Source organism: Sprattus sprattus, assembly GCF_963457725.1.
Source record: "Sprattus sprattus genome assembly, chromosome: 17".
Taxonomy (NCBI): domain Eukaryota; kingdom Metazoa; phylum Chordata; class Actinopteri; order Clupeiformes; family Clupeidae; genus Sprattus; species Sprattus sprattus.
In genome coordinates, this window is record NC_137915.1 from 20382349 (window position 1) to 20409299 (window position 26951).

Genomic DNA, 26951 nt, shown 5'->3' on the forward strand with positions numbered 1-26951 from the left:
GCTGACAAAAACCCTCACTGAACCTGAGGGCATCTCGATAAGCTGTCAAGACCAGAGAAAAGTTTCAAGGCTCTTTCTATCTCTTTTTTTCTTCTAAATAGCAGCCATCATCAAAAGCAAATATTCAATATGTACCTTCAACAGAGCTGATGTCAGACACTGAACAATCTTTGATCAAAGTTCTAGGTGAACTCTTCTTGTGTGTCTGCTGAAAATCAAGAGCATGAATAATCTGAAACGCTCACACAAAAAAAAAAATGTATTTGCTCACTGTTGACATAAATAAACATTGATGGCTGTCACTGTGGTTATGGTAGGAGATTTGGTATTGAGGAAAATATATCTGAAAGTGCTGATGTGAGATGCAGGCATGAGACTTGTTGTGTCTGTCAAGTCTAACATTAGAGATTAGGAAGTTGCTGAGTCAACAAAAAAAACTGTCAAAAACTGTCAACTGGTTTTGAATCCTTTGTTAGAATACAAGTCTTAAAAGCTGCAGCAGATGCGTGTGGGTTACACAAGTGGTTTATTCGCAATCATTTCGCAATTATTTCTAGAGTAAAGCATAGAGTTAGTGGCTAAACTTTTGTGGTAATTTTGAGCTTAATAAGATAAAAGGTGTGACCATTTACACTGATTAGCTGTTTGTCCTAAATATCAAGAAAAAAGAAGAATTTAGTTAAAATGACATTTTGATTTGTTCACACAAAACACTGAAAAGGACTGTGATTATTTATTTTTGGACCACAGCTTCTGAACTCTGATGTGGGTCAGTATGAGAAACGCATGAGGTTAGTTGTGATGGACAGATGACGGACGGTCATGGTGTGAACACTGACCTGTCTGAGGCGGAACAGCAGAGAGATCAGACACTCCACAGGCAGCACGGACACAGCGCTCAGGAGCCCTGTCACCATGGAAACGTCAATCAGCCCCTGCTCTAAACAGTGCTGCTAGTCCCCACCGGCAAATAAATATAGAAAACAAACAAACATTCATAAATCCATTAGAAAAAAATAGAGAAAGAGAGGAAAAAAATAAGAAAAGTGTGAAAAGGTAAGTAATAGCTAAATGTAAGGTAAAGGTAACTGTGAAGTCAAACAGGCAGAAAAATGTATGTTTTTTTACACTTATAAATAAAATAAATAAATATAAAGATCTCCTTCAACTCAGATGACAAATCATTGTCCAAGCAAAGGCACTGCTGCTGACTCTAGGAGGCCCATTACTGTGAACGCGTTCAAATCTCTTTCTGACTATGTAAATGTAGATGTAAAAGTAGATGTTTGCTCACTGGCCCGTGCTGAGTGTGAATTAGGACCGCACTGGAACACATAGAGCCCAGCTGAAACAGCAGGCACACGGTCAGGCGCTGGACACGAGTGAATGTGCTGTGAGGAGGACAGCTGAAGACGGAGAGCCAAGGGTGGAAGTCCTCCAGGTACTCGGTCAGCTTCATATAGAGGAGCTGGTCAGAACACACAGAGATAAACAGGATTGAACAGATATGTTTGCTCATAATGGCAGAAGGTATAGGCATATTTGAAATGCCTCAATCGATCATTTGTTATATGATTCAGTGATGTTATTTCATTAAGGTTTATTAAAAGGAACTGTACATTTGTTACAAGCAGAATATTTTTATAAATGGCAAAGTGTGTTGTGTTCCATTTCCTCAAGATTTCAGAAAGACTATATTGACATTTTTAAACCAAAAACACAGAAAATATATAGCATAATTAAGATAAAACACTCTATGAAATATCACTTTTGACTCAACTTATTTTTACCAATTAATTTTTAATGAACTGCTAATTAGTGATAGCACTTGATGTACCATCAGTAAAAAATTGTCTGTTTTTATTGATTTTATTAAAGTACAATGTACTAACAAATTACTGTATATTTTTACATTTACAACATTCTCCTCCGGAAGTCCAGAACTCTCCTCATAGTTTATATCTGCATCCCTCACACACACATACACGCACACACACACACACACACACACACACACACACACACACACACACACACACACACACACACACACACAAACACACACACACACATAAAATGTACTGTGTGAAGTATTATTACCCAGTAAAAAGTTGTTACCTTTCCGAACCCGAGTCCTTGTTTGCAGACCATGAGTTTCCTCTCCACCTTCCCATCATCCTCGTCGACGGCCAACCAGCGCTCCCCGAGGAAGAACCAGCTGCTCCGACTCTGCAGATCCCTCACCAGCACGTGGCTGACGTACCAGCTGGGTGACGGGCCTCCGTTATTGTGCCAGAGATGCACCATCCAGATGGGCCCCAGGCTTTCTGCCGTACTGTCAGAGGGGTTGTGGACGCACTGAATGAATAATAATCCTACTCGCCTTTAATGCAGAAAAATGATCTTTTTGATGTAAATGCACTGGATCCCAAACAGATGGATCTAGAAATCCAGAGCGCAAGCCTGGGATAAATGATGGTTTTGTGTGTGGGGTTCATATAGATATGTGTTGTGTTGTGAAGCCAGCTACTTGCCAAAGACCATCTGTAGGCTACACTGAACTCAAAACACTCAAGAGCTCTACCATCCTCAAAGGGCATTTTTATAGGCTACATCCATAAATTTAAACTTACTTTTTAAATCAGAGGTCATGTAGTGTAACGGTACCTCAGAATAAAGGTGTTTTGGGAGTTCCTTGTGAAAAGCGTCCTCTCTGGGATGTAAAGTTCTTTGGTCTCAGACAGCCCCTCTTCACCATACAGCACAAGGTAAACCTGACATTTACAGATTCCATAATACTGTTAATGCACTAAAACCATCACAGTGATAAAACCACAGTAATCAATAATACACACAAAAAAAAACATGTTTACTTATATGTTTACCCTGTGACCATAAATGCTCAGGTTACACACATTAAATATATTAAATGCTTAGAAGTACATTAATACTAAACCTTCATTTCTTCACCAATTCTGACAGTACACATACACAGACAAGTGACAGAATATAACAATACAATTCTACAGTTAACAAACACTTAGGCCATAAAATACAAATACCTAATGCTACAAATAGGCTTATTTAAAAACCCATAACTAACAATTTAACAATTATCCAAACAATGTCAAATGTGTGTAGGGAGACTGATTGGAGCCGGCTGGCACGGCCACAGACTCCTCCTCGCTGATAAAGTATGCAGCCAACATCTGGCCCAGCAGGCTGCCATTTGCATGTCTTTAGGGACGGACGCGAACAATACCTTGGCTGTCATGTTGGCTCGGGAGCGCAGGCCTGTGTCGATGGTGACAGAGTACAGCTGCCGGTCTAGTGGCTTGCAGTCTGGTAGTAAGTAAGGGCCCTTACTGGCTTCACAATAGCCATCGGCACGGTTACAGACCACGGCCATCAGAGTGTAGGATAGCAGGCACAGAGCGATTACCCAGCACAGGGTAAGATTACTGAAGGGCCTGCAGAATTAAAAAAAAAAATAGATAGTCAGACAGACAGCAAGAGTGTTTAATGTTTAAGAAATGCTGTCAAGTGTATGCATTTATTGTTGGTTCAGAAGATGAGGACTGGCTTGGCCTACTTGATGTACTGAGAAACATCAACAACATCAATGTGGCTCTGAACGGCTTGGTATGCCACTGCAAATGCAGAGATGTGGCTGCAGCTGAAAGGGGATTTATCAAATGTCAAAATCAAAATTCAAAATTAAATTAGCCAAATTGAATTTAAACAGTGAAAGCGCACAGGCAGATTGTTATCACAGATGCAGTTCTTTCAAACGGGCCCTTGGGGACCATCAAGGACCAGACTGTCTCTCACAAATCTAAATTGCATCTTGAGAATAAAATCCGTCATTACAAAAAGAAAACCCACAATGTTTCCTTTTTAAAACATCTACTCTATCAATCTGTTCAAGACCATCGCATAAAAATTGATAGACGTTTTGTGTGGTACAGTACCTGCAGTTGATGGTAAAGGGGGATGAGCCAGGCTCAGCTCCACAGCCCCTCTGTGTCCATTCTCTCCCTCCCTCCCGGGTGAGACAGTGGATTGACTCAATGTTTAATGTGTAGTCCACAGCCTGAGCGATGTACTTATTCCTGGATGCTTTTTCAAAATCTGCATTCAGGATCATCATGTAACTGGTGCCGACACCTGCATATTTAACCATACAATTATATAAAAACACTGAACAGATTTGTGAAATGTTCTGGATTTCTTTCAGAATTATTTTTGGTCAGTGGTAAGATTGGTTAATGCTAGAAAGCATCCAAAACAACGCAAACCATGCAGATAAGATGAAGGGAGGAAGACGTGAACTGTGTCTCCATCCCACTGATGGATCTTCTTTATGTTGTATAAAACAGGGGTAGGTTTCTCTGACATTCTAGTTAAGGAAAAATAACACCTTTAGACATTTAATAAATCGGGAAAAAAATCTAGTTTTCTAACTATCATTGTCTAAAAACTCTCTTATGTGATAGTTATTAAAACAGATAAGCAGGCAAAGCTGTGGTAGACCTGAAGAGGAGCATGATGGGAAATGTGTGGTTAGTGGGGCGTCGGAACTCCACCGTCACCCGAACGGCCTGGTGGAGCAGCTCTGGGGTCACATTGAACCGGTGGACATTCCCCACACTGCGCTCGAGGTTGAACTCTGAAGCACGGGGAGTCAGCTCAGGAGAGAAAGTGGGATTTTATTATTTATTTGTATCAATCATTCTGGGACCATTTTCTATTTTAAATATTTAGTTTTCCTTAAAAGAATTAGTTAAAATGAACATGCTTTGAATTGTTTTGAATGATTCATGAATAATTCAAAGGAATTATTTTAAGTGCTGAAATTCATATTTACAAATGTATTATCCTCAACAACTAAAATGTATCATCACATTAGTTCACATAAGGATCTCCAGAGTGAATAAATACTGAGAAACATTAAAATCCAGTCCATTATTTAGATTACAGCGACTGTACCTTTTGTGAGGAACCCTAATGTGGGGTTCTAATAATAGTTACCTAAAATCAGTCATCTGTTAAGTAGCCTCCTATATGTCTCACATATGAATGAGCAGTTTAATTTCCTCCTCTCTCAAAAATGCTGATAATTACAACCATGAAAAGGAAAGGAGGATTGTGAGAAATCACAGTTGTCTCCTCTGCACATTATTGTCTTAGGAAAGCTTTTCCATTTATGTTCCTCACAAGGGTATGCAGTCAAAAGTATTACACATTGTAGTAGTTGAAAGAAGGTGCATGCCATACATTGCTTGGCTTTCTCTGGAACTCAATAGACAATGGTGACTCCAAGTGCTGTACTCTTATCATCCTCCAGGTGGTGCAGTTGTACAGGCTCATGTCAGCAACATCTCCGGTCAGCTGCAGGACACAGCAAACCAAATCAAACATTGCCCTGATACAGTGATTCTGTCAAAATTATTTGACAATCTGATTTCTCACCTGCACTGGTGTTTTGCCCCAGTAATATGGATTTAGTTTAAAGTATCGGAGCTGAAATATTACACAGGGTTTCGATCCACCCCTGAAACCGTTGATGAAAGTGTCCATTCCAGCAGGATGGTGAAATGCCACTGGGCCTATACTGAAGCCTTTGGTAGGGAACTGTCCATATCTCCATGTTTTTACTTTCAGGATGCTGGTATTCAGGAAGCACTCAGAAGATCTGCTTAATGTGATGTGTTTCTGTGTTCCAAAAAGATTCAATTAGGTATGACGAAGGAGGAAATACAATGAAGGATGAAAGATGAAAAGCACTACTCCAAATGGACTGCATAGAGCGAAGGAGTCTATGATATGAGAGATACTCATAGCAGTCGACAATGTGAATTGTCGTATAAACCTGTTCAATTTGCTTTCCCATAACCTGGAAATGGAAGGACAAGGATTATTCCTCTAAAGCTACTAAAGGTTAGATGGGCTAGTCTACCATTATTTTTCTATCTGTGTCTAGAGTTCAATTCCTCTTGTTAGCTTGAGATAAAAAAATAAATAAAAAAATAGAACATTTTGAAGCAGAGGCATATTGATTTGTCAGAGTTTGGAATCTGATTTTAGAATCTTGAGCCAGTTAGCCTTACCAGTGACAGATCTGTGACTGTGTGAAGGATGTCCGAGGTGAGATGAATACCTTCCTTGGAGAACTGACGCAAGGCTTTTAAGTTCTGAGACAGAACAGTAACTAAAGCATGAAGAACATGCATCTTCAATGAATGGAAAACTCCAGATACAGACTCTTTTGGAAACAGGGCAGATATGTCCTGAATGTGCTTGACAACCAGCTTGGCACTGAGTAAAGTCACCTGAGACAAAAACAGACGTTCATGTTAGATGTCATGGGACTTTAAAGGTACTTGGAGGAATCTTGCATGAAATCTTATCATATACAGTTAGTAAATAGCAACAGTGACCAAGTCCAGTCATAGAGAAGACTGTCTGTCCAGGGAACCAAGCAACCAAACCCAATACATCACTTACTTGGTCAGTGACTTCCATGAGATCGCTCAAGATGTTAATGTTATCAGACAGTGATTTCTGTTGAACAAAATGACCTGTTACAGCAATCATCATATAAAAGAAAAAAAGATCCCCATGTACAGCACAGCTCAGCATTGCTATGACCCCACCACATATATGCACAGAAAAACACAAACATGTACTGCTCATGTACAAGACACAAACATGTACTGCTCTAGTTAAGTGAAAATGGATCCTATTTACTGTTTTACAGTTCAAAGGTCACAAGATCATACCTCATCCCTGAAAGTTAGCTGGCAGAGTGCAGACACAAGAGCATTGTGGCTGACAACCAGCAACTCTGGGTCTGAGACTGGGTCCTGACTTAACCTGCTGAGAACTCCCTTCAGGAGGGAGATGTAGTTATGGATGTCTCTGAGGTTCCCCATCGCTATAAGCCTGGTGAGGTTCTGTGTGCTGCAGATAAGCCTGTGAGCACCAAGGGGGACAAATCAGGACTGTGTGCTAGGAAAAAAGATGGCATCAGTCTGCCACTGGATCATTCAAATTAGTTCATATTATCTTACAGGTCCTCCTCTGGGGTGTGCGACAGGGGTGTGTTTCTCTGGAAACTGGGGAGAACCTTTACGGTAGCTGAGCATGGTTTAGTTGTAGCTCCATATTTGTTTTCTATCACAGTATAGATGGTAACTGTAAGGAGCACAAACAAGGAAAGTGGTTTGTAGTTGAAATCATTGCATTCCCAATTACTATTGAACTAAAAATAACTGGATACTGTGATACTATTAACCTGATCAAAATACCTTTATAGTCATTTTCTTGACCTCCAGATGGCAGGTGGAAGTAATGTTGGAAGTCTCGACCCTCATACAAAACTACAGGGGGGCTCTTGCCAACTCTATAGCTGTACTGATAAAGTAGGTCCTGTTGTATGGAAAATACAGAAAAGAACAATTGTAATATAAGTACTATATCTCAACAAATACAATCTAAATAAATGTTCAGGGTTTTTTTCAGCCATTTCAGGCGTTTTGTTCAGCCATTTCAGCATGCACTTCAAAATGTTAAAAAAGATGACATCAAAGTGCCGCACCTCTCTCCCAGACGCGCAGAACACACTGAAGTCGGTGCGGATCTCAAAGCCTTTACTGGGTTGGATCAGACATGCCATTCCCTCAGGGGCGCTGTGTGTGGAGAAGAACAGCTGGGATTTCCCCACTACTGTGTGCAGCTCACCTGGCAGCCGAGGAGAAACAAAGGAACACTTTCAAAACATCCTCTGAATGTACAGGGAAAATGAATGACAAAGACAATGAGAAAGATCCCATATGTTTAATCTCTACACATACCTTTACAGTTGTTAAGGTAAAAAAAAAAGAGCATTTTCTAATTTTTCAATTTAAAAAACTTCTTCTGATAAAAGCTTTTATTTGATAACTGAACTTGACTTGATTTTCCAACAGGTCTTACTTGCAGTCGCTGCTAGCATGTAGAGGCTGTTTGGTCTCAGGGAGTAAGGTTTCAGTGTGATGACTGATGAAGAAATTCCTGATGGAAATCACAGACAGTACCTCATCAAAAATATACCAACATTCAAGTACATGACACTATACTACACACTACTATACAAGCAGAAATTGTGTGACCTTTGTGTCCCTTGTGAGTGTAATTTAAAAATGGCTGCAATGCAACCATCTCACATCTTACCTGTTAATGTGTAAGACTCAAAGAGCCCAGGGTCAATAAGATCTCTCCCCAGGTCTAACAGCGTTTTCTCTGCTACCAGCAGACTAGGGCTCTTTGAGTCCATCAAGAAGCTCTCCTCTGGATGGTCAGGCTCAGACACAAGGTCTATGCCTCCATTATTCCAACTTGAACCCATGCCTAAGAACAGAAACAGTAGAGGGGGGGAATATATATTAGCCATGCTGAGGAATTCAAACAGCAGCTTGCTAGGTTAAAGTAGATACCTTTAAGTGACTGATGATCATTGGTGTAGTTGTTACCTCCGTCAAGGAGGTTATGTTTTCAGTTTTTTTGTTTTGCTGTGTTGTAGGATTTTCAAGACTTGGTGGAAAGGTGAAGCATGGGCCAAGGAAGAACCCAATAAAGTATGATGCAGATCTGAATCGTAGGGCTGATCCACAAATTTATTTTTACTTTACTTACGTAGAAAGTGCCCTTCTAGTTGGATTTTGAAATTGTGTTGGCCATCCTCTGACATCATTTGTGATACATGTTGGTCTTCCTGTATTTGTGATACCTGTTGTAATGTAATGTAATGTAATGTAATGTAACCTGTTGGTCTTCCTGCAGATGTTTCAGAGTCCCCTTCTTCGATTCCAGTGAAAGGGAGATAATAGTCTGAAATGCAGGCGTTTAGTCAGTGTATCACATGAAACATAATCACACATGTCACACATAAAACCAAGTCTAAAAGGAAATCACATGACACACATAAAACCCAGACTAAAAGGAAATCACCTTCGAGATCAAAATAACCGCTCGATGATTCCCCTGCTTCAGGATATTCACTGGCTCCAGTCCAAAATAGATCTGAGGGCCAAAATACATTTCATTTGTTAAGCTTAATCTTTAGAATCCTTTAAATCTTTTCAATAGAAACGCACTCTACACACACATATTTGTTTTATCAATTGGATATTTATATTTAATAACAAAAGGGACTTAATATACACACTAGGGTTAGATCATGTTCCCATTGTAGCTCTAAATGAAGAACAGTCATCTCTGTAGTCACCTGTTACTCCACCAGTGCCATCATGCTCTCTGGTCAAAGGCAGGTCAGTGTCACTTTCAGCTGGAAGACCACTGCCTCCATCTTCATCCATCACAGGGAACCCAGAGAGATGTGAATCAGTCATACTAATCAGATGTATATCTGAAGCTTCATCTATATGTACATCAATGCAATCATTAGTACACTCACTGGCATGTTCAGTAAAAGCATGTTAAAGGGATGGAAGACTAGGTCATCTTAAACCCTGTCACTATGGAATAATTGACTGCACTGCAACAAAAAAACAGGCATTTACATCTGCTCAATAGATTTTCATTTTTTTATTAAACTTTTTTTTTTTTGAATTGTAACACTGAATTCTCTCTGCACCTGTATTATGTCAAATATCACTTAAAAGAAATCCATCACTCCCTCTGTTATTAGTTCATAAGAAAAGCCACATGTCTACACCGCATGCCATACATAGCTCCCTCTGCCTGAATCACATCCCACACATCACCTGAATCACTGCGCACTTCATCAATGTGGTCTGAAGGTGGCGTCTGTGCTTCCTCAGGCTCTGCTCTTCTCCCCCGTCTGCGCCAGCTCACCAGGGTTCCACCCTTCTCATAGCCCCCCAGTGGGAAGGGAGGCGGGGGTGAGTGCCAAGGCGTCCCCGGCATTCCAGTAGCGGGCTCGCGTGTGCCAATACTGCTGGTAGAATGTGATTGTTTCGCATCAGGGGCTTGGTAGTCCTTCATGTTGGCTGACTCAGGTGGAGAATCGGAGGAAGCGTAGATAGTGATCATTTGGATGCTTTCAGCTGATGGAGCTGAGGAGCCTGGTACATTGAGTGCATATGGGGATGATGTTCCCTCATACATCTCCAGTGGTCCTTGAGTGAAATATGGACTTTCAATGATTTTTGCAGGTGTGCCTTGATCCACAGAACTGCAGAATGGCACTAGGGAGAGGGACGGGAAAAAAAATAAGATGTTTAACCCAAAATGGTTTCTATTTCAAAGCTGATTCATCTTGCTCTTACCTTCATTGATGACTTTATTCGTGCCATTCACTATGTACAGTTTCCAAGAAAAAAGAACATCCACTGGGACAACGGTATTTTCCTCAAAAAACGCTTCAGCTAAAAAACGCTCATTCCAGTTCACTGTATTTCCCTTACAGTGGTCACAGTTAATTTGAAGATTCCTGAGGGAAACAAAATGTTAATTTTGAAGAATTATGGAAGGAGGAAAATTTCACATGGCACACATTTGACATCACATCCTACCTCATGGTGTTGGGTGTGATAGAGACAAACATCTCAGACGAGGATGAAGAGCCTCCACTTTGCACAGCCAGTGTGAATTTAAACTGGTCAAATGCAGGATTCACATCACTCACTGGGAAAACCAGCTCTGGGAGTGATGCAGGGACAAACTCCGTAAAGCATGGCCCTTCTTTTCTGCTCACCGGTTTGCAGTGCCAACTGTAGCTGAAAAACAAAAAAAATCCTTAAGCTATAAATATGTAAGTTACATGATAATAATTTACATGAAAATAAAATAATTTAAAAGAAAATACTAGGAAGTAGAAAAAAAGAACAAGATATCATGTTGATTATTGGGCTAAAAATTACTATTTAGAGCAGATATGTTAAAAAACATGTAACTGGACTGCTTATTGTTTTCACTATGATGGCCGTGCTGTTGGTGTCAGTGTGGCTGCAACGCTGTTTTACCTTACTGGATTCTGAGGGAAATCAGGGTCATGTGATTGCTCTCCATTCAGGGTGATTATGGTGTTGTCATGACGACTGATGAAAAGGTTTGTGGCTCCATGAATGATACTAATGGGGAGGCTGGGCACCACCTCTACACACACAGTATAATTACCGTACACGACACTTCCAATTATCTGAACCTACAAAGAGTAAGAGCATGATATCAGGTGAGGCAAAGGCAGAAATTATTTTCCACCTCAAGGTGCCCACTGGTGTACTATCATGATAAGTCAGTTTATACAGATTGCTCCAGTGGAAAAACCTATAACTATTCACAACAACAACAATATAATAATAATAATGATGATGATGATTATACAGTTTTAATAGTACTAAGTGTCTGAATCTGTAGTAGCGTCTGTTACCTTGGCTACGATTCTGTAAATGCCATGATGAAGGCAATAAGCTGGAAGCTCGATGTTTTGTCTGTGGGTTTCAACTGGAGCGATCTGAATTTCCCTCCCGTTGGAGCCGTAGACCATCCATCTGTACTGCAGACCCCGGGACATGTTGCACTCGATCGCTGCCTCATATGTCACCCCCAGACTCACTGGCTGATAGCGCTGCACCTGGTGTGAGCAGAAAAACCCTCAGAAACAGTTTGATTCTATTCAGTGCACATGCCCATGGATGTTGATGGATTTAAATATGAAGTCCATCATCTCTACGCCTAGAACAGGTTCTCGTTAAAGACAATGCTTCAGCTGCAGCAGGACCTATACCTGTATTTTATTTGGGCCCATGTTCTTCACAGGAGGGGGCAGACAGGGCTGATCGGTAACAAATATGTGCCCAGTCAGAGAGGCAGAGCTCACCAGGTTGTGCACGGTCACCTTTAACTCAAACTCTCCTTGTCTGGAGAAGAAAGAGAAAACAGTATGGTATGATTTAAAATATAACATAATAATAAATATATAATAGCTTATATAACAGCTTAAATCACATTACATCACATGATGTATTATATTATGGTGTTCCATCACGCAACGGGTAATGACAGGTCATCATGACACACTAAATGGTCAAGGCAAGAACCCACCTGTCGAACACATGCTGTTCAGTTGTCTGCCCAAGTCGTGTGGTCCCATCACCAAAGCTCCAGAGATAAGTAACATCAGTCCCAGCACTTGTTCTGCATTTGAAGTCCACAACTGTATTTATAAGAACTGAGGACTGAAACTGAAGCTTGTTGGGTTTAACTTCCCTCTGGACAATCACCGTATAGACATTTGAAACTGTAGAGGCTTGACTGCTGAGTGTTCTCACAGTAACATCGTACCTGATAATGCAAAAAGACACAATTCAATTGTCAAGAATGATGGACATGGAATTACAAAAAATGCTGTAAGTACTGACAGGTAACCTTTTAGGAATGTGGAATTTTTGGGTAATGGCTTTGGAGGTTGTCCTGACAGGTCGTCTGTCCCCAAAATCCCAAAGGAACTCAAGAGGGCCGGGGTCTTCGGTCACTGCCAGGAAAGTTATGTCTTTGTCTGTGGCATAGGCCTGCTTCTGAGTATAGATCCGGACAGCTAAATGAAGAGGTGAAAGGTTAAAAATGGCAGGAGGAGAATGCAGACTGATAACTGACTGCACACAGCCATGTCTTCATACTTATGGTGAATCCTAGAGAGGACATGAAGGAAAGTCCTGATGTGAGCACTCCCTGCCGTGCTCTGGGCAATCATATAGACATTGTGCTCTAGTGCTTTCTTCAACTGGTGATGCCCTACAGGGCCTACACATTAGCAAAGTGAAATATGTGATAGGCCAGACAGACCTTGATTTAACACAACTTTTCTATTTTTTAACACATCATATAAATCTGTTTTTATGTCATATATTGTACATTTCCTATGTTTGGTTTCTTGTTATCATGACTGAGTTCAAATCAATTTTAAATGAAAGATTGTCAACCTGAAATGGGAAGAGGGTTATAGTTGCTATTCGTCACTTTGATGCCTAACTTGTCGTGTCGGCAAAACCACGAAAAAGCGTTTCGCCTTATGAGAGTGTGCGTGCCCTGAAGCTGACCTACTCACCCATCTTTGAGCTGTCTCCTGTTACAAATACAGCAAATATTCCGAAAATAAACCAAAGACGCATTTCGCTGGTGTAAGCTGTAGGACATTGATCAGTTGACGTCCTTTCTTATAACTGAGGAGGAGCTGTGTTGTCCCTTCTTTTGTCCCTTAGATACAGTGAATGAGAATTTCGAAGTCAGGTGAGAAATTAGATTGTGCATTCCTTTGGCACTGCCCAGCTTGGTTTGGGAATACATAGCCTTTACTGATTTAACTGTTTGATTTCAGATGTATTTTATCGCATACGAGAGAAGAAACATCGACTGCATTTTGATATGGAACATCTTTAATTAAATTTGCTGATACTGAAATAAACAACCTAAAACATCGTTGGATTGACCACGTAGGCTACAGTTGTTACACTGGGTCAGTTGTAACACCCTTAATTTTGCAACTCGTGTTAAGCGTAATCCGATAAAACTCTCAGATAACCTGTGATGCATCAGCATCCTCCGATCCCAATTTTAGTTTGTGCAGGCAACTTTGGTACTTTTAAGTTATGCGCATCATGTCTGATGCGTTTTGATAGAAAGACGAGTAACAGTTGTGATCAGTGATGTGCTATCTAGATGCTAGTATTATTATGAGCAAGGATTCCAATTATCTTGTCAAATATTAGGAGATGTTGGCTGGGGACAATTGTAACAGGCATTACGTAAGTAGCCTACCTATGTTACAATTTGTTGTAACCAGCAAGCGTAGCAAGTTAGTATATAGCCACTTTTGCGAACAGAGATTTGGCATGCAAATGAAGCAGGTATGATAAGCATAATAGGTTTTAACTATGAACTGTCAACGCTGTTTTACCTAGGCAACAAAATATTTCTGATAGATGGATACGTAGGCTACTGAAAAAATAAGAAGTGTATCGAGAGAGATGTAGAATTTAGACTACTGACCGCAGGGTGTGAGCTGCGCCAAAAAGTGGTACACTTACAGTGACTGAGATTTTGAAAGCCAACGTTGTAACTGGCAGAAAACCCTTAGCCACCACTAATTTGAGATTCACATGGCTGTGGATTTTACTTTACCCCTTCAAACTGACATGTTACAATTGTCATCTGCCACTGTTACAACTGTCCACGACATGTTGTCCCCAATGGCACATAGGCCTATTGTTTTTATATGTGAACTAGAGAAAACGTAAGGAACATGTGCTTAAATTAAATATAGAGACGATACGAGTATGTTGCATCGCCTCTGTTAAATTGAAAGTACGCTATTCTGTCGATTGTTTTGCAACGCAAAGCAAAAAGTGTTTAATTGGATCCTGGTATCCCCCCTATATAGATCATATAGCCTACCAGTACCAGTTTGGAAGCCGGGAATAACACGTAGTAGTCAAGAGGATACTCAGAAATGAAGACAATGCGCGAAGATTATTCCACTATTGTTCCTCGACTTCCTGTCAGATAAGTGGATAGAATGGTTTCTCGCAACTCACTGGTGCTACGAACCTGGTGACCTTTGAAGTGGTAGCTCATTGGCAACTGAGAGGCCAAAAACACGGTTTTTTTTTCTCCAATAAAAAAATACTGTAAATGATACAAATTCTAAATAAGACAATCAAAAATCAAAATTAGGCTATGGCCTATGACCTAAACCAGTAGCATGACCTCTTTACGTGATCACTGCAACATGGGCTTCTGAGGGCGAATAGCCTAATTCATTAATCTTGTAGGCCTATCAGTGTACTGATTTTATAATTTGAATATTTCTGTATTCTGGAAATTGAACACTGAATAAATGGCACACACCGTTCAGTTAAGGATGTGGCCTGCACAGCCTGCCTGACTGTGCTGTTGTTGACTGTGAGACGCAGCGGTGAAAGTGGCCCTATTCCCATCCACAGTCTTCATGAACAAATTCCCTGGATATCTTCTCCCACGCTATACATAAGTTCCCAATCTCAAAGACGGACTTTGCAGAAAATATGCATATGAGAATTCACTGTTAATTAATTCCATTGGTTTAAATCGGAGGACATAGCTCTGTTGCCTTTGTTGGAAGGACTAGGCTACATTATTTGTACAGCAATTTTCAAAAAAATATATAATAATTTGAGACTTCTTATTTAATTGAATGTATGAATATATAAGCTGTAGCCTATGTCAGTAATTCACTCTACACTCAAACGATTATTTTGTTCTTGAATTGTAGTTTTGATTATCATTTAACTATAGGCTACGCTAAATGTATGCACTTTGATGTCAGACTGCTGCAACTTGTTGTAAAGTCTCAAATATGTTATTTTCATTTTTTTTCTTTGTTTTCCTTTTCTCCCTAATTATTCTGTGGTTAACCTTTAAAATCCTTATTATAACAATAATTACATAATGACCGTGCACCACAGATCTGTGGGCATGTATAACAGCTGAAGAGGCCTGCAGAACGAACGTATTAGAAAACGCTGAAAACCACAAGCCATTGTTGAGCTGTCGACAGAAGCTGAATGATGGCTTGTCAAGGTTGTTTAAGTATTTGATTTCTCTGTTAACTTCAAAGTCACCAATCAAAGGGACAACGTCAGGCTGTGTGAGAAATGGAAGTACGGGGCTGGGGATCTGAGCAGGGTGTTAGCGACCCAGTCAAGCATAGCAAGTGCTGACCCAGCCAACGGGTGAATTCCAGAGAAGGAAGCTGGCGGCTCTGCGAAATCCCTCCCTGTGTTGAGGGTTGTTGAAAAGGGGTCGCTTTGGCATTTCACTGTGATGGATGGGATGAGAAGTGGATTGACAACGGTTTGGGTCAGAGAAGCCCAAAGGCAAAGTGGACGACAAAAGTGCAGAAAAAGATATCTTTCAGAGTTACACTTAAAGGTCTGTTGCTGAGAGGGAATGCGTCGTTTGGTAAATGATTAGGCCACTGTCTGCATGAGCTTGCGTCAAGAAACTTTAATTGTTTTAGCAAAATGCGCACAATGACGCAGACGGTGGCCAGGTGAGCAAATATTCAGCGCCCCCTACTGCTAACCTCTGCTATTTTATCTTGAGAACGCATTGGGTGTTACCAATCTGTCAGTTAACAGATAACTTATTACGTCCAGTGGGTAATGCAATAATCTTGTATGTGGGATTAATATGAATTATTTTAACGACAAAGTTTTCCACAAAGACATAGCCTATAGGCTAACGCATAGGAATACAATACCTCAAAATACACATTGGTAAACAGAATTTTGTTCACTCGATGTATTTTTTGATCGCTAAATAATTACTATTAGCCACAGCAAGTTTGACACCCAACTTTCAAAACTGGCTTTAATATTTTTTTATATTCAAAAATTCAAGTGTAAATACATATCATAGGCTACAGTGGATTAAGAGTGTCAGTCAAAAGACAAACTCTTTTGTTTTATTAATTAATTGGCTAGATATCTCTGATTTGTGAAGGCAGTTTCCTTTTATTGATGAGGCCGTGTGTGGCTACTAAAGAACACTTACAGGTTTAGGTGATTTAGAAAGGGAAAGGGAATATTGTTCATACGCATAAGGCATTGTTAACGCGTGGGTGTTGAACGAAATAATGCAATTATACAACATTTTGTTCAGAAATATAATTTCAGTAGCCTAATTATGTCAAATTCACAGGTTTACCGAACTCTGAATATAAGAAAGTGTTTTTTTTTTTTTTTTTTTTTTTTACTGAAGTCGACCTATAGCCAAAGGAATGTGAGACAGAAAGAAAACTAATGCATACAATACACACAACACGAGTTCAAGAAGTCAATATAGACAACAAAATATGGGGTCCAAAAACAAGAGGTTTTGTGGCTCAACTTGCCCCATGTTAGTTTAGCTGGCAGGGTAGCTTGAGCCATCTCAGAAAATAAACTATTATATAATTAAAAATAATTAAATCTGCCATTAGCCTATGTTGGTTTTATTGGTGTTCATGAAAGACACATTACAACTAATGTGTCGACAGGTCTGAAACCTGAAGATGGTTTGACATAAATCTCTAGGATTAAGAAATAGACATGGACGTTTTACATTGAAAATGTTATTCTTTTGAGGAACCTTCACGGATTATTTGTTTTTCACTTTCAGTGTAGACTCTCAACTATGTTTGGCATGATTGCTAAGTTTTTAGTCCATAAACATAATATAAACACCAGCATGTATGAATATCCGTATAATTGCAAACTTTGCCAATTACTTCAACACTGACACGTCATCCAAGGAGGTGAACAAAATCCAGGGCTACAAGCACATATGGAGCCCTTATCTGTTCTTCCTTCTGTTATAACGTGGCACGACCGCTGTTATGCTACATATGAAATATAGCTTCAGATATTCATTGGATGCAACACTTATTAAACACCAAATATTTGACTTAACTTCACGTAAACCGGTGGTTCATCTTACGCCCAAAGCTCATGGCTCATTTTGCCCCACAGTCACCCACAGTGTTAAGCAACCCAGAGATGTATTTTTACTAATTCACTAACATGTTTTTACACCCTGCCAGTTCATCAACATATCTGATTGTACAGTATCTAACGGAGATAAAATACTTTTGATGTGAGACTGATTACTTTTCTGCGACAAAAATATAGCCTACTCACACTTCATTCATGGTTCTTTCTGCCCCAGCAAGATGAAATGGAGAATGATCAACTTAATTTAGGGTCATGACAAAAATTGTGCATGGTTGCCCAACTTGCCCAGATATAGTTGGGTCAACTTACTCACTGGCTCACCTTACCCCACTCTCCCTTATCTCCACCTCCAAAGTGATTTATTTGACTTGTATGGTCTTTAAAATTCATCACTTCATCGTAAGCGATTCGGCTGGGAAAAAAATGGCCTTCTTGCCATTTCTCAGCAATGCTTGGCACACAACATATGCAACTGATCTCAAAGATCTGAAAAAGCCTATGGCTACAGTTGGGGCACTAATCATTTCAAGATTTGAGAGCTGTTACGCATGGAATTGATTAGGCAATGAATCCGATGACACCACTAATATGCATTTCGACTCTGATCCTACCGGCCACCTTAAAGGTATTGGCTTCAAGGAGCGTGTTTTTAAAATATTCATACCATGATAATAAGATGATAGCGGGTAATCGTCATTTTAAAAGAAGCTCTCGTTTAAGTCATTCTTCCGCTGACAAAAATACACTACAGGACTTTTAACAGGCCGCATGCCTATTTCATTGTGGCTCAAATGTTTTCAATGCGTTAAACTTTAGTCAGCCTTCCTAGTTTTCATTTTGTATAATTGTGATTTAGATTTAGATTTGGGGGCCAAATTACGATACAGTCCATTTTATTTTCACTTTACCAATTAAAGGCATCGAACTGTAGCCCACACTAACCACTGTCGGGTGGTCTAATAAAAAAGGATAGAATTATGAGAACAGCCAGGTTCGAAACAATAAACAGTTTACCATATGCCGTACAGCTGTTTTTCCAGTACATTTTAGGACGAATCATCCGGCAGGGGGCAGCAAGTAAAGGCATCCTTCGCTAATATAGCATACCAGCAACACGCCAGTCGAGGCCTTCTCTCGTCTATGAAGGCGCCAACGAAGCGGAGCCAGGGCGATGAAGAGATGGTCTTCAGATCTTTAACATTAGTTCATTATTAAGTATTCATTTTGGAGATGCAGTTGGTTTATTTAAGTCAAAATTCTTGACATCTTCATTATGCACAAAATATAGCACAGTAAATGTCTTCAACAGATTGACAAGTTTGAATTTTTTTCTTGAAATAAGGGATAGCAATATCTGTAAAAAAAAAATAATAATAAAAAATAAACACTGCTGCTAATATATGCTTTATAGACTCTATTCACCCTTTTCTGAGTATACAATGATATACGGAAAGACAACAACTGCACTTATCATACACAATCAGGTGGGAAAAGACAACGATTCATTACTAAAGGATGATTTAATTTTCTACCACAATTCACACAAGGCACTATTTTCCCATTAGAGATTCATCAGCTATTGGGTAATGGAGATGATGACTTCTGAGCATTTTAAGCTGGCTGATACTTTTCAACCCTCTCCAGTAGGGTCTCAGAATAACCTGGGGAGTAGTACCTGTGAACACAATTTATCATCATTTCACAATGGCATGGACCCTAGAGAAAACTGTAAAAATGTACCATATAAAACATTAAACATATACAATAAAATCCATGTACAGCATGGTATTGAATACATGTTATGCATTTACTGATTTGAATTGTGTGTTCAGTGTATTCTTATTTTCTTGGATACATCCTTATTGAATTCATTATAAATAACAGTGAGTTAAGTTGCAGATGCTGATTGTTACAGCGCTTGCAATCCGTCATACGCAATGACAGAAGAACCGTTAGCCACACACCTGACTATCTCCTCTGGGTAGCAGTTGTTTATGGAGTTAATGTACTCCTGCAGAGGGGAGCCTGAATCTGCTTTGATCTCCTGCACTTTCTTCAGCCCCCCACTGGTCACAAACAGGCGCCTGGCCTTGCTGTCATGAGGGATAACCTGCAGAGAACCAAGAACAACAGTTAAGCCTTTAAGTCGGGTTCCTTCGACAGTTCAGTACGGTTCACAACAGTTTACTACTTAAAGGGAAACACTGCGTCTACAGCTTTGCCTCCATTTAAAACATCCCATAATGTAATCATCTGATGCAATCAAGGGATGTTATCAGCCTGGTAAGGTGTGATATTATAGAGCATAAACTGCAGGCGGGAAGGTATCTGCCTATTATCTTGCATGGGTGCCATTGCCCTGCAGTGTGCAGTAGGCTACCTTGCTGAACTGGCAGACGACGTGTTTGAGGATGTTGCTCGGAGCGTCGTACAGCAGAGGCTCAAGCGCGGGCAGATGGGTGCACTTCTGCAGGATGCTCTTCAGAGCTTTCTTTGCCTGTATGTGGAGGAAGACGGGGCAGGGTGGTGCAGTTTAACGATTTTCTAGAGGCGTTATCTTTTTCACACTCGCAGTCTCAGTGTGCGAGTGTGAAAACACCTAAGGTTTCCACCAGACTTGTGTGATCCCCCACTGGTTTCAATCATGAGTTCCCATTACTGAAATCTACTGGGAGTACTCTGTGATCTATTAATCATTCAGCAATGAAAGAAATACAAAAAGCCATACAACTTGATTTTCATCTTCTTGCAAAAGTACTAAATGAGCACTTTCTCTCACTTCCAAAAATGATTACCAAAATACAGCAGAGAAAAAATTAAACCATTTTCTGCACACAATAAAAGCTTAATATACAAAAAAGTAAAATGTCTACATAATGAAACAATCTTTAAGGTCATTCCCTGGCAATAGGCTGTGTATTCTGATAAAGACCTTGCTGGTCAAGACACTGCAGTATTTATAATTACATGAGCTTACAAACTCAATGTTTGTACCTTAACCTGCAGGTCCTCTGAGCTCTCCATGTCCATGTAGAGCACTAGCAGCTTGGGTAGCACGTTGACCCCTGCCACGGCACGGGCATGTTCAGGGGTGTGCCGGCCGATCTGCCCCAGAGACCAGGCCGTGGCAGCCTTGACGTGGTCCTCTGACTCCTCGGACAGGCAGATGGCCAACTGGGGCACCCCCTACCAGCGCCACACACACACACACAAACATACACAAACACACAGAGCATGGAGGAGTGGGAGGTAAGAGAAGGGCAGACTCAGTTTCAAATTAGCAGAGAATTGTTTTCTCTGTCGTACTGGTTAGAGAGCCCCGACATAGTCTGGATGCCACTAGATACTGACGATGCGACCACAAAGCAACAGATACACAAAAAGAGAGTGCAAAAGAGAGCAGCAGAAAGCACAGACGAAGACACTGTTCTCGTCTGTGTGACCTCGTGGTTTAAGTGTTTGAACTGCACTTTAAAATCTGAATACTGTAATTTTTTTGTCAGAATTAAAAGACATTGTCTTTCTAAATGTCTCCATATAAACTGCCATGAAAATAAAGGCAGCTCAGCTAAAGCAGATGTTTAATGGAGAAAATACTCTCCTACTATCCTAACGTAAACATCTCCTGTTTGTGTTTAGTGAAGTTCCTAATGTATGACATTTAGCTTGCAGGGCAATTTCATATAACTATACTTCCCCTACATTTTGACTGAATCAAAAAGATACTCGCCTCACCAAAGACTGCACTTCGTGTTTACATACAAAATGCAGTATTTCCAGGACGAACTTACATATGTTCACAATTATTTGATTAAGTTGTGGGTCTTTTTTGGCTCTAAACTGAATAGAGATGACCACAGACTTTGAATCAAATTACATGTAATGTATTTTCTGCATTTGTACAATCACGGAAAAGAGGGGCTTAAAATGTCTCCATTAGCTGAAAGTAATACCGAATACATCTGTGTACAAGTGTTTAACTAAAAATGTAAAAGCAGTTCCTGTATAGTTCATGTGTTTTAGTCATGGAAAGCAGTGATAAATGTGATTTAAAAAAAGAGTTGAACCAAATTTGTTTATTCACAAGGTTTCAGAAAAGGTTTTAACAAAGACGCTCATCATTGCAGGGATGTTATTGCCTCTCAGTGTAAAAACTGAATGTACCTGACAGTCACCTGGTAAGCAGAATTGTTTTCAGAGCGAATTGGACTAACCTTGGACAAGATGACAGCCATGGCAAGGTTCTCAGCGTGTGCCGCCACATATCCCAGCATCATAATGCCGGGCAGACGCGTGGCCCCCTTGCAGTCCCCGAGGTAATCGATGACAGCTGCTACACCGCCAGAGTTCACGATCATCTGGGACAGCTGATTGGGAAACAACAGACCCATGTGCACAGCACACACTCAGACAAGGACAACAGACACAGCATTCAGGGAGAGAGACAGAGAGAGAGAGAGAGACAAAACAGATCCCAGCTAGACAGCAGAACTGTAAAACTGTGTGATGTGATGCATGAGTGCTTTGCAAGGTTGTTCCTTTTTCATGTGTGTCTGCACTTTGATAAATAACAGATACGGATGGTCTTGTTTACAGCACAAGAACAAAGCAGACGCTTGTACGCGTTACTGTAACACACTCCCGTTCATCAAGTCTGCTCTGAGCCAGGGCTATGGGGGAACAGTTCCAGCCCTGTCCTGGTTCCACGCTGTGGTGCTGCACAGAGCTTTGTAGAGCGGCTGCCTACCTCGGGCGTGTGCTTGGCGATCTCGCGCATCAGTGTGGTGACGTTCTTCCTCACATACTCGTCCGGGTCCCGGAGGCAGGCCAGCACAGCAGGGAAGATCTCAGCCTCTACCACCAGCTCGGCCAGATCCACTGAGTGCTTGGAGATTTGGCTCAGGGCTGAAAACACTTGTCTCTGTGGCACAAGACAACACGATGGTTGGAACAATCACACAAACATTTTCAGTCAATTAAGAGTACAGACACCACAGTATTGTGGTAAAGTACACTTACTTGGAAGAGCAGTTCTGTGTTCAGTTTGGGTTAGGGATGTACTGCACGTGGTGGAGTTGTTTCAACAATATACCAATATACTATATTATAATAAATAAACTTTATGTATTTAAAATTGTACAGGACAAAAACATTTCAACATCTCTGTCTTTAAACACATCTATATAATGTGCTAAAGCAAACAAATAACAAACAACATTTGTCAATGGCTCGATATCCAATCAATGCTGACCTTGAGTTTGGCATCAGGGTTTAGGATCATCTGGGCCAAGTGAGCGATGGCTCCAGTGTCCACCACGGTCTGGGCGAGCTCGGGGGAGTGCTTGGCGATGTCACTGAGGGCAGAGGCAGCAATGCGCTTCAGAGCGATCTCGGGCTCCTGGATGCAGAGCACCAACAAAGGCACGGCCCCAGCGTCCACCACTGCCTGAGATAACTCTGAATGGAGAACAGGAAGGCAAGAGATACAGGGTCTCAGGAAGGTTTGATTAAAAAATTCAGCTTAGACTTCCTATGATGTGACATGTACTAAGGCATTTTGGCCACACAGAAATATTGCACTACTGTCTGCCTAAAACCATACTAACTTATTAAAAATATGCAAAAAGTAGTGGATTAATATAAAAGGAGCTCAATTTGCGAACAGGAAGCTACTGGGATTTTTCTCAGAGTTGCGTTCATACCTCCATTGTGACGAGCGATGTAGCCCAGCGCCCATGCTGCAGCCTCTTTGACCCCGGGGTCAAACTCCTCCAGAGAAATGACTAGAGCCTCCAGAGCCCCGCAATCCACCACAGCCTGGGCCAGTTCCGGCGAATGCCTGGCCACGGCTCGCAGTACGAAAGCAGCCGCCTTCTTGTAAAACCTCTGTAAAAGATGAGGAGAAGCATGAGAGAGAGGGATGGTGTCAGATTTGCACAGGGTCATATGCAAACTAAGAGAGGAAAGCCATAAAAAAATGGCTGTGCATCGTAGAAGCCAGGTGTGCAGAAATTTGCCCTTCCAAAATGAAGTCAGCATTGTGCCATTGGGGAGGCTTTGCAAGAGTATGGGTAATTGGCAGTTGTAAAGTGAAAGAAAATAGCTAAACATGAAGTGGGGGATGGGCAGAAGGGCGCAGAGAGAGGACAGTATTAGAAAAAGAGAAGGGAGGGGGGGGATTAATTCATTGATTCCCCCCCCCCCCCCCCCAGTTCAAAACGTCAAGCCATAGTTTTGACAAGAATGTCTGGTAAGGAGTGAAAAAGCTGCACATGGGAAAATAGGCAAAGACACAACAAAGCATCTGAGTGACAAGCACCCCACTCCTGTTAAGAGGACTCTCAGTCGCTGGAGTGTTAAGAGACAAAACTGGGGCAAAAACTCCTTCAAAAGGGACAAGAGCCAAGATATACTGCATCTGTGAATAACAGAGACAGTTTTTTTTTTTGCTTAACCGAGATCAGGACTTAAAGGGAATTTTAAATATAAATCTCATCATTTACATTAAGTCTCATATGAAGAAGACTTTGGTAAATATAAAATGTATATAAAATGTGGTAAAACTACTATTTTCCCCAAGACATTTTCGTATGAAACACCAGTATGAAATTTCAATTTCCAGTTTTAGCTAAAAAATTATACTGGTGCCCTTTTCCCAAATATCTATAAACAATCAATTTTCCTTCTAAAGTAAAAGAACAGATTCCACTACATCCTGTGAGTAGCATGGTTCAGTTGAAAAGATTTGACACCGAACATCACAAAAGCACCTCAGACTACTGTAACTGAACACCAGCCATGGAAGGTTTGACTGAGAAAAAGTCTTACATTCTGCTCAGCCAAGGAGTACACGAGCTGTGGGAGAATGTCTCCCTTCACGATTGCCTCAGCCAGGTCATCGTTGTAGTTGGCAAGCCTTCCAAGCGCAAGTGCTGCTGTCTGCTGAATAGTTGGGACCACGTCCAACAGAAGAGGCCTCAAAAGGGACATTACACCTAAGCCAAATACAGTAAGAGTTTAGAATTGGGGAGAGAAGGAAAAATTCCTGGGTCTACCTGCATGAATTCAACGACAGGTTTCAGTGCTGGTTTGTTGGTTTATTAGAGCTACGTGGTGATAAACAGAAGGAAATCTAAGTGTCTTGGTAAAACTGTAGGTATTACTAACACAATAAAATGATTCTACTTAAAAAACAAAATAGACTTAGAGTGTGAAAATAATGGATACATGGCTGTAAATGATTTTAAAGAAGTTAACTTTAAGAAGAAAGTCAGTAAAACACTGTCTCCAAAGGCTGCCCGTACTAAAGATATAATAACTAAAAATAACAAGGCAATATGTCAGGGGTCCACTGTGGACACTAGCCAAGCTACTGGTCTGGGTAGCAAATAACCAACGTTACTCACCTGCATTTTGTAAAGTTTCAATATTTTGCGGTCTTGTTGCAAGCTCCGCAACTGTCTGCACGAACTGTGTTCTCGACTTCTGGTACGATTCAAAAACTAAGAAGACGAAATTAGCTGTATTATGATAAATGTATTATTTATACAAGCATTGACATCTGTCACAAGGAAATCCTACGTCTCCTAACATATTGATATCGATAGATCGTAATCTGACGTTAGCACATCATACTTTAGCTGAACGCCCTCTTACAATCGATCTATTTTATTCACACAGCTTACCCTGCAAAACCTGCCGTTGGCTCATATTTGCACAAACATTCGGCGTAATCAGTTTAAAAAAAAAAGAACCGACTGTAAAATATGTTTAAAGTCCTTTAATGTAAGGACAGGTTCAAATGACGCCAACTCGATGTTGTGGTGTTTAGTTTGTCTTCGGCGTTTTGACGTTGCCTCGGTAACCAACCGGAAGTGTACCTTCCATTAGGCTTCATTTTGTCCTCGTGCATTCACACAACTAGTATTTCGCTAACTTTACATGTAGACTTGGTGTACTGACCGACGATCTCAAATGATTATGTTTCACATGTTTGCCAGGCGTTTTAGCGAAGTGTAAGTGTAGATTGTCGAAGTTGCCCCCCTTCGCAGAGAGGGAAGCATGCAGCTGTTCACAGGTCGTTACAACCGCAGCCAACTTGCTTCTGCCTTTTCAAAGAAAGCTATTTGTAAGTTTTGGAAATACACTAGCATGAATGTATGAGAAGCTCATTGTCCATTTCAAAATTCAACCATGTTTCTCATCGCCAATGTCCGATTGTTTCCCGTGGCGGCACAGTGATTGTTACATTGTTACATTGTTACACATAGATTCCATCCGCAAGAATGTTATACATTTAATAAATGTTTGTTGTTTCAACAAGCCGTCCAGGTGTGATCCGAACGCTTCTACAAGGCTTTTGCGCGTTAGAACCATTCGAGCACTTATAAGAAGTAGTTTTTTGACTATTTTCATGCATTAGTACACACCACAGCTTAAATGATCAAGTGACTCTGTCAATTGGGCAAATCGTCGGAATAGGCTACTGGTACATAAGTAGCCTAAACTGTTGCACTGTGATAACAAAAATTAAAGAAGACAGTATCTGGGAATATCTGTTCAGAAGCTCGACATACTGTTTATACCGTATTGACCAATACAATTAAAGATTCCCATAGCTTCTGTCGGAATGTTGGAATTTTAAATATTTTACCAATCCAAATCACAGTTTGGCATTAGCACAGTAACGTTTAATAAGGTAACGATGGGTTGAAAGAAGGTAACGATGGGTTGAAAGAAATGGTCACAGCAAGTGTGAGGCCCTATGATATATTCTATTTACAACAGCTAAGTGGACTGATGTCCTAGTCCACATTTTTTAAATGAATGTAACCTACCATATTTTTTGAATGAATAGTTGTAGGCTACTTGTCCACTATTTTTCACTGATCTCGTTTGTTCTCTGAGCGAGGCCCGTGTTTTTATTTGGATTTTTTTTTTTTTTTAATGATGGTAAATGTTTAGGAAGGGTTGGCACATAATCTTGTTTTATTTCAGCTTGAATCAACTCCCACCAGTCTGTTTTCGAACAGATCCATTTTATGATCACAGATCACATCCTGTTATTCAACAGACATTCCGAAAGATGGACCACAGGCAACATTAACAAGGGATGAACTCATTGGTGGCATTTGTGCCGCATCAGACTGCCGCTAATGCATAGCCTTAATGCTGGTAATGACCATGATTTGTGTTTATAAAGGATGAATGCAAACCTCTTCAGGCTACTTGTTGTAGCCCATCGTTGTTTCTAAGATATTCCATAGGTGGCATGTGCGACCCTATTTACTTATATTAAACTTCGTTGCTGGCAGTCATGTTCTATGCCCTCAGAAACTCTGGTGCAATGAACCAGAGTTTACCATGTTCATGCAATCTAATTAAGAAGTCCGCGGAACATGCCCAAATGTTAAATTGTTACATTGCCCTCTTACCCTCCTCACTTGCCACACCGAC

General features: G+C 40.6%; 1 protein-coding gene across 1 annotated transcript; it reads right to left on the reverse strand.

The window, feature by feature from the left end:
- Nucleotides 1-19106: 19106 nt before the first annotated feature.
- On the reverse strand, nt 19107-25205 carry spag6 (sperm associated antigen 6; the record flags this gene model as incomplete). Its single annotated transcript, XM_080855152.1, has 11 exons — nt 19107-19170; nt 19460-19605; nt 19876-19992; nt 20490-20681; nt 21710-21862; nt 22243-22416; nt 22747-22952; nt 23198-23381; nt 24324-24490; nt 24902-24997; nt 25181-25205. 11 exons carry the CDS (start codon nt 25203-25205, stop codon nt 19107-19109), a joined length of 1524 nt encoding a protein of 507 aa, XP_080711278.1.
- Nucleotides 25206-26951: the final 1746 nt, after the last annotated feature.